The sequence below is a fragment of the Heptranchias perlo genome, chromosome 35 (genome assembly GCF_035084215.1).
Source record: "Heptranchias perlo isolate sHepPer1 chromosome 35, sHepPer1.hap1, whole genome shotgun sequence".
NCBI classification, from domain to species: Eukaryota; Metazoa; Chordata; class Chondrichthyes; order Hexanchiformes; family Hexanchidae; genus Heptranchias; species Heptranchias perlo.
In genome coordinates, this window is record NC_090359.1 from 14,773,346 (window position 1) to 14,782,141 (window position 8,796).

General features: G+C 54.9%; 1 protein-coding gene across 1 annotated transcript; it reads right to left on the reverse strand.

The window, feature by feature from the left end:
• Positions 1 to 505: 505 nt before the first annotated feature.
• LOC137302103 (ferritin heavy chain, oocyte isoform-like) lies at positions 506 to 3,871 on the reverse strand. The gene is made up of 4 exons (XM_067971779.1): positions 3,642 to 3,871; positions 1,831 to 1,977; positions 1,138 to 1,263; positions 506 to 734 (listed from the first exon to the last, which is right to left on the reverse strand). Exons 1-4 carry the CDS (start codon positions 3,741 to 3,743, stop codon positions 588 to 590), a joined length of 522 nt encoding a protein of 173 aa, XP_067827880.1. The 5' UTR covers positions 3,744 to 3,871; the 3' UTR covers positions 506 to 587.
• Between the last annotated feature and the right edge of the window lie 4,925 nt (positions 3,872 to 8,796).

Sequence of the window (8,796 nt, forward strand, 5' to 3'; positions counted from 1 at the left end):
AGACTCTAGGGCTGTCTATTGTATACTCGACATATACCACAACTCGAGCAACCCAGTGAGTGACTTGTGGCATCAAATGACTGCAAAGGCACGTGAATTACAGGGACCCGCTCCCTTACTCTGACAGAAACTCATCATTCTCGAGTCACTAATACAGCATCCCTCCCCCTTTCTTGTTGCAAAGCACAACATATTGATGATGCTTTGTTTGCAAAGGTTATGAAAACCCTTTTTCTGCAGGAATTGTTGCTGAGATTATAGTTGCAGAAATTATGTATTTCAGGCAGCCCAGTAACAATTGGGAGATTGACCATAACCATCCTGGGTTGGCACAGAGTCAAGTGAGGAAGCTATACCAGGAAGGGCTTTTATATTGTTTAGGCCTGGAAAATGTTCTTACTTGGATCATAAGTTACTCAGCTGGGTGTGGTGCAGTGGGGATCTTGGTGATCAGGATAATCAATCAGCTACTTAATTATACAACAAAGACAAACCAGTTTGATGAATAACTTTTATTTCCATGTATAACAGATGAGAAAACTGGGAAATAACCACAACCAAAGCATTCACCATGTATAGAATCCCAGTCAATGCAGGCTGTGCTTGTCAAACAGGTACACTCCCATGCCACTCTCAGGGGCTCCCAGTCTCTTCAGGTTGGTGATGTGATCTCCAAGCTTCTTGATCATCTTCACTTGTTCATCCAAGTAGTGGGTCTCCAGGAAGTCACACAACTGGGAAAGGGAGACATTTTCATTAAAGGCAGCTATTTGAGCATATTGCTTTTCAGGTAGCCTTGATCTATTCACTTCTTCCTACTTCAGGAGATCTGTCCTAATAAAAGTGGCTGTTACACAAGAGTGAACTCTCCTGCTTTGTTTTCAGAGATCTACTGCTCACCAAAACTGGTACTAATTAAGTTGTCCATTAATCTGAAGAAACAGATGGACTAGAGAATTTCATGGGTGAAAACCTTGACCAGAATCTCCCCAGTACACCAGGCTTCGAAGTGAAAAGCCATCAGACAGAACCTGGTCTGATATTTGAAGAATGGCACCAACTTCAATGACTTGAAGTTAACATTCCTTTCACCCAAAATCAACAAGCATTAAATGCTACAAGGCACTAAGGACTTACATGAGGGTCTGTCCTCTCAGTGGACAGTTTGTGCAGATTCAGCAGACTCTGGTTCACATTCTTCTCCATCTGCAGAGCTCTCTGCATCACCTCCAGACCATTGCACCACTCATCCTGCTCTGGCTTCTGAAAGTGTAGAACATGTAAAATTCCATCAACATCTGATGCTCTCGTGGCTAACTTCAAGTGAGAATTGGAAACACAGTTGATAACCCAGATAACTGAACAAAGTACTGTGACTATGCAAATAAAAACATGCCTCAGTTAGAGATTACAGCCAAATACACATTTTCTGCTGTGAAACAATTCCTCATGCTCCATCGTCAGTCTGCAGAAAGAATTGTGAACTAACGACCAAAACAAGTTAATAATGTGACAAATCACTGCCAATATTAGTTACATTTATAGCACAAAGCAGGCCATTCAGCCCATCATGTGTTCTGGATCTTGGATAGATCAATCTAAACCCTCCTCCTCATTGACTCATCCCTTGAAGCAGCATAGTCTTTGGTTCAACTATTCCCTCATCACAGCAATCTGGTTTGCTTTTATATCCCACATCACTATTCATTTTAGCAAACTGCACTCAATCAAGGAATTATATTTCCACCCCTGGTTTGTTTCTTCACACCCTTTCAGCATCTTGCCATTTCTGGTTTCCAACTGTGGTCCAGTCACTAATTCACAGCTCACCTTGATATCCTCCAAGATGATTCGGCCTCCACGCTGATTCTGGAATTTCAGCAGTTTCTCAGCGTGCTCCCGTTCCTCATGTGACTGCTCCTTGAAGAACTCAGCAAAGTGACGCAGGGCAACATCATCCCGGTCAAAGTAATAGGACTGGAATTTTAAACAGAATCATGTCAGACCAAGATCTCACCGACATACAATTATCTTTCTCTCCCCTCCCCAGTTAATGAGTGCTCAAAGTTTCTTTAAAAAAAATACTATGTTAACTAGTAACTCAAACTAAACTGTACTTACAGTAAGTAGCCCCTCCATCTACTTGCTAATCTAATATTGATGGAGATGCCAGTGATGGACTGGGGTTCACAATTGTAAACAATTTTACAACACCAAGTTATAGTCCAACGATTTTATTTTTAATCCCACAAGCTTTCGGGGGCTTTCCCCTTCCTCAGGCGGTGTGGAAATGAAATGACAATTTCGAATCCTTCGCATTTTAAGATCACATAACAAAGCCTGGTGATTACTTCCCGTTGCCAAGGCAATCACAGTGAGCAGACAGAAAGGTGTCATCTAAAAGGCCACTGAATATACAACCCCCCAAAAAAACACAGAACGAAGACAGTCAATGACCCGTTATATTAAAAACAGATAACATTTGTTCGCTGGTGGGGTTACGTGCAGTGTGACATGAACCCAAGATCCCGGTTGAGGCCGTCCTCATGGGTGCGGAACTTGGCGATTAATTTCTGCTCGACGATGTTGCGTTGTCGTGTGTCTCGATGAACGGACACCGCGCAACAATCGCCAAATAGGAGGGTTCTCTCCCTGTCGGGGGGAACACTTCAGCAGTCATGGACATTCAGCTACCGACCTTCGGGTAAACATACTCGAAGGCGGCCTTCGAGACACACGACAACGCAAAATCATCGAGCAGAAATTAATCGCCAAGTTCCGCACCCACGAGGACGGCCTCAACCGGGATCTTGGGTTCATGTCACACTACACGTAACCCCACCAGCGAACAAATGTTATCTGTTTTTAATATAACAGGTCATTGACTGTCTTCGTTCTGTCTCTCTCTTTTTTTGGGGGGGGGGGGGCGGGTTGTATATTCAGTGGCCTTTTAGATGACACCTTTCTGTCTGCTCACTGATTGCCTTGGCAACAGGCAGTAATCACCAGGCTTTGTTATGTGATCTTAAAATGCAAAGGATTCGAAATTGTCATTTCATTTCCACACCGCCTGAGGAAGGGGAAAGCCCCCGAAAGCTTGTGGGATTAAAAATAAAATCGTTGGACTATAACTTGGTGTTGTAAAATTGTTTACAAAAATCTAAAATTGGGCAAGGAACAAGAAAATTCTTATATTCCAGAAGTTTCAAACTCCACAATCTGTGTTAAGGATCAAGGCAGTGACAAAAGCCTAGGACTCTCATAGTACTTCACCTGCAAGTAAAAATGCAAGAAAACTAGTGAGGACCTGTCAACATTTCACTGGCTACAGTCACCCCATTGAAACTGAACCTTTTCAGTCAAATGTTGACAAGCACTTGACCAGGTTTCTGCTCTTCTGTTACAAATTCAAGCAGCAACTGAGCCAGGTTCATATATTAAGCCCCTCAATAGAGTGCAGCTGCTGTAAGGAGCAGTCCATTAACTCAACAAGATCACCCCATATTACACAAAGTACTCACTGCCCAAAGATATTCCACCCCAGGGAGGAAAAGGAACTCAAGAGAAATGTAATTTGAAGCCAATTCTGAACAAAGAAAAAATTCCAAGTTCTCAGAATGAAGAGACAGTACAAGACTCACCATGGAGAGGTAAACATAGGAGGAATAGAGCTCCATATTGATCTGCTTGTTGACACCAGCCTCACACTCCTTGTGGTAGTTCTGACATACTTGGGAAACCATCTTGACTATTTATATATTGGGACTAATTTCTATTGCCTAGAAAGTTGTGGAACTATTTTCTTCTGATCCAAGCTCTTGTATTTATACTACTGGGACAGCCTGCATTTAAACCAGGAATGGACAGCACCAATGATGATTGACAATCCCTGATAGCCAATCAGGAATCTTCCATGAATCCAGGCACCAATTAACAAAGGACAGGGCTCTGGGGGAGAGATTGATATCCAGAGCCAATCAGAGCTTTGCAATACAGGCAGGTTTGGGTGATTGGTCTCGGTGATGTCACCACTTTTGCCTCTTTTTTTTTTCTTTTTTTTTCTTTTTTTCTTTTTTTTTTAAACCAGGTATCAAATTAAAATTTTATTTTCCCCGTTCAGGATGCACTCCAGCCCCTGCGGTGCCCACCGGTCGCGGAAAGCCTCGAGCGTACCGGCAGACACCGCGTGCTCCATCTCCAGGGCCACCCGGGCGCGGAGCATCCCGCGGAAGAGAGGCAGACAGTCCGAGCGACCGCCCCCACCGGACGCACGCAACCTGGACCTGTGGATGGCCACCTTGGACAGGCCCAGGAACAGGCCCACGAGGACGTCCACCGACCTGCCCGCTCCCCTCCTCACCGGGCGGCCAAAGATCAGGAGCGTGGGACTGAAGTGCAGCCAGAACCTGAGGAGCAGCCCCTCCAAATAATCAAACAGCGGCTGCAGTCTCCCACACCCCGTGAACAAATGAAACACGGACTCCTCCAGGCCGCAGAAATTGCAGGCGGCCTGGGAGTCCGTAAAATGGCGTAAACGCCTGTTGCACGGGACTGCTCCGTGCAACACTCTCCACTCCAGATCCCCGATGGAACACGGGAGGATCCCTGAGTAGAGAGCCCCCCACTGGGGACCCCCGTCTCCGTCGGACGGCAGGATGGTACGCCAGGGCGTGTCCGGGCGAGAGACGAGGGCGAGGAAGTGGAGAGTGTGCAGGAGCAGCCCGTACAGGAAATCCCTCCGCGCGGTGTGAAACGGCACGGAGGGAACTTCCGAGAGACGGCTCAAGTTGTGAGGCGCAGCCCTCCGAGGGAGGTTTCGGGGTTTGGCGCCGATGAGGAATTCCGTCCGAACGGGGGTCAGGTCGGACGGGATGGCTCCGCACGCTTGAGCCGCCTCCACACCCCGAGTGGAGTCAGGGCCGAGCGCCGATTTCAACGCCCGGATGGCGGCGGCCGCGTCCCCGGCACGCCACGAGGACATCCGGGCGGCGAGCGCCCACGGCTCCAACCAACCCGACCCACCGCCATCCAGGACGTCCCTGACTCTGGTCACCCGACCGGCCACGGCCCTCCGCACCGACAGCCGCGAGCGGCCGAAGCCGATATCGCGGAGGAACGGATTCCCGAGCAGCGGCTCCTGCAGGACGGCCGCTACCCCTGACGGGCGAGAGCACCGACCGGAGGCGACCGTGTTCCAGACACTGAGCAGATCCTGGTAAAAGACCGGCAGCTCCTGCAAAGACGTGCGGCCGCCCACCAGCGAGACGAACAGGAGCTGCGTGTCGTAGTTCAGGCCGTGCAGCTGGCGGAAAAAATACGTCGCCAGCGCACGCCATCTAAGAGGACGCTCAACGTACAGGTATCGCCGCAGCGTCCGAAGGCGGAAAGTTGCCATCTGGGTGCGGACGCACACCAGCCCCTGACCGCCCTCCCTAAGCGGGAGAGTCAGGATCGCGGCAGCGACCCAGTGCATCCCTTTGGCCCAGAAGAAGTCGACAAACTTCTTCTGAATCTTGGCGACAAACTCAGGGGGGGGGGTCAAAGTGACCAACCGGTACCACAATATGGCGGCCACCAGCTGGTTTATGACCAGCACACGACCCCTGTAGGATAACACTCGGAGCAGTCCTGTCCAGCGCGCCAGGCGAGCGGCGACTTTGGCCTCCAGCTCTTCCCAGTTCGCCGGCCAGGCTTCCTCGGCAGGGCCGAGGTAGACTCCCAGGTACCGGAGGTGCGTGGTACTCCAGGCGAAAGGCCTGAGCTCCTCCGGCAGGGAGTCCACCCGCCACTGACCCACCAGGAGTCCGGAACATTTCTCCCAGTTGATCCTTGCGGAAGACGCCGCAGAGTAGACCTCTTGGCACTCGCGCATCCTCCGCAAGTCAAGGGGATCCGTGACCACGAGGAGCACGTCGTCGGCGTAAGCCGAAAGGACGACCTCCACGCCCGGCTCGCGCAGAGCCAGTCCCGACAACCTCTTGCGCAAGAGGCGCAGGAAAGGCTCCACGCAGACGGTGTATAATTGGCCGGACATGGGGCACCCCTGACGCACTCCTCTCCCGAAGCGAAGGGGCGCCGTCAAGGATCCGTTAACCTAAATCAGACACTCCGCGGCGGCGTACAGAAGTCGGATCCGGGCGACGAAATGAGACCCGAACCCGAAAGCGCGCAGAGTCCCGAATAGATACTCGTGATCCACCCTGTCGAACACCTTCTCCTGATCTAAGGAAAGGAAGGCGACCGACAGACCAGCCCTCTGGGAATGGTGGATCAGGTCCCGGACCAGGTGGATGTTATCCTGGATCTTTCGGCCCGGGACCGTGTAGGACTGGTCGGGGTGGATCATGTGGTCCAGCACGGCGCCGAGGCGAGCAGACATCGCCTTGGCAAAGACCTTATAATCCGTGCTGAGGAGGGAGACCGGGCGCCAGTTTTTAAGGTTGCGGAGATCCCCCTTCTTAGGCAGCAGGACCACGACCGCCCTGCGCCACGAAAGGGGCATCTCCCCGGTCGCCAGACATTCCCCCAGGACCCGCGCGTAGTCGCCCCCCAGGACGTCCCAGAAGGCCCTGAGGAACTCCACGGTCAGCCCGTCCAGCCCCGGGGACTTGCCCCTGGAGAGCTGGTGGAGGGCGCCCGTCAGCTCCGCCAAACTGAGCGGAGCGTCCAGACTGTCGGCGTCCTCCGGGCCGACCTTCGGCAGGTCCTCCCACAAAACTCTGCGCGCCTCCTCGCTGGACGGATCCGGAGAGAACAGAGCCTCGTAGTAAGATCGAGCACGGGCCCTGACTCCCTCCGGGTCCGAGACGAGGGACCCGTCGTCGGCCAACAGCGTAAGGAGCTGCTTACGAGCCCCCCGCCGCTTTTCCAGCGAGTAGAAGAAGGGAGAGCCGCGGTCCAGGTCCCGCAGGAGCTGGAGCCGCGACCTCACGTACGCTCCTCGGGACCCGACCAGTTGCAGGTCCCTCAGAGCGTCCTTCCTCTCCTCGTACACCTGCCGCAGGGCCGGATCCTCGGCGGCCTGACCGAGACGGGACTCCAGGCCAAGCACCTCCTGCTCCAACCGCCTGACCTCGGACTCCCGCCTCTTCGTCGACCCCCTCGCGTACTCTTGACAGAAGAGGCGGACGTGAGCCTTGCCCACGTCCCACCATAGCCTCAAGGAGGAGAAGCCTCCCCGCTTCCCTCTCCAGTCGCTCCAGAACAGACGGAACGAGTCCCGGAACCGCGCGTCCTCCAGCAGCCGGTTGTTAAAGTGCCAGTACGCGGACCCCGACCGGGCGCGGAGCAGAGCGAGCTCCATCCACACCAGGTGGTGGTCCGAGCACGACACCGGCCGGATGGAGGCCGACGGGACGCAGGAGGCGTACGCCCGCGAAACGTACAGGCGGTCGATTCTGGTGCTCCCCCCTCCGGCCCTCACAAAGGTGAACTGGCCGGAGTCGGGATGGAGATTCCGCCAGACGTCCACCAAGTCGAAGGACCCGACCAGGTCCTTCAACTTCCCCGTCGCCGACCGGCGATCCGCAGGACCGGAGCGGTCCCTCGCCTCGAGGGTACGGTTAAAATCCCCCCCGAGGATAATGCACTCGCCGGCGTCGACGGAGTTTAGGTAAGTGGACACTTCCTCAAAGAAGCTCACTTGCTCGCCCTCGAACCATGGGGCGTACACGTTCACCAGGTGAAGCGGCACGTCCCCGTGGCGAAGGGCTACGTGGAGCAAGCGGCCCGGCACCGGCTCCTTGACCCCCAAGATCTCCGGCTGAAAAGTCGGGGCCAACAAGATGGCCACCCCGCTCGAAACGCTGGCGAGGTGACTCAAGTAGACCCCCCCTCCCCATTCCAGGATCCACGTGGCCTCGTCTCCCGGAACGGTGTGGGTTTCCTGCAGAAAGCACACCGCATACTTCCCGTCCCGCAGGACCGAGAACTTGTCAAATCTACGGCGGGCGTCTCTGCCGCCGTTGATGTTGAGGCTGGCTATGGTTATCTCCATGACGAGAGCACAGCGCAACCTACTTAAACCTAATGCGCGGAGGGAGCGGGGCCGCTAGTCGACCGCCACTCCCTCAAGAGCCCGGTGAGGAGGGATCTGAGCCGACGCAGCCCGACCCCGCCGTCGTCCCCTTCCGCGGCCACGGACGCGACGGCGGCCAGGACCGAGCGGATTAACTGCGCCGGCTCCGACCAACGGTCGAGGGCCAGCCGGACGCCATCGCGACGATGGCTCCAAACGGACACAAAATCCCGGAGCTCCTCAACGGGGATGAGGGGAGACTCGGTGTCGGGCACGAGGGCGTCCACCACCTCACTGGTGGCGAACTCCAAATCCTCCCCAGTGCCCACCACCGAGTCCCCGTCCTCCTCCGGGTCATCGTCGCCCGCGGCCGACCCGCTCCCCGCACATAGCGCGGAGAACGAGACGGCCGCGCCGGCCGGCCCCGCCCCTGTCACGATCCCACCCCCCGGATCGTCGGCAGAGGAGTCCCCCCCGGGCTCCACCGGGGGGTCCGGGTCAGAGGGCGGCGCCGGGCGGGGAACCTCCCCATCCTCCGGGCGGTGAAAAACAGGCACCCGGATATAGGGGCAAACCGGGGAAACCGGGGAGAACGTGTACTCCAGTTCTCCCACCTCCCCCGGCTCCGTGCCCAGATACTGGGAGGAGGGGGTCCCCCCACCCACGTCGCCACCGACCGACCCGGCCCGTGAGATGTCGAGCCGAGGGCAGACGAATCCGGCCTCTTCGGCCTCGCCCGCCCCGGCAACCAGGACGCCCGACCCGGTGAACGGGGTACG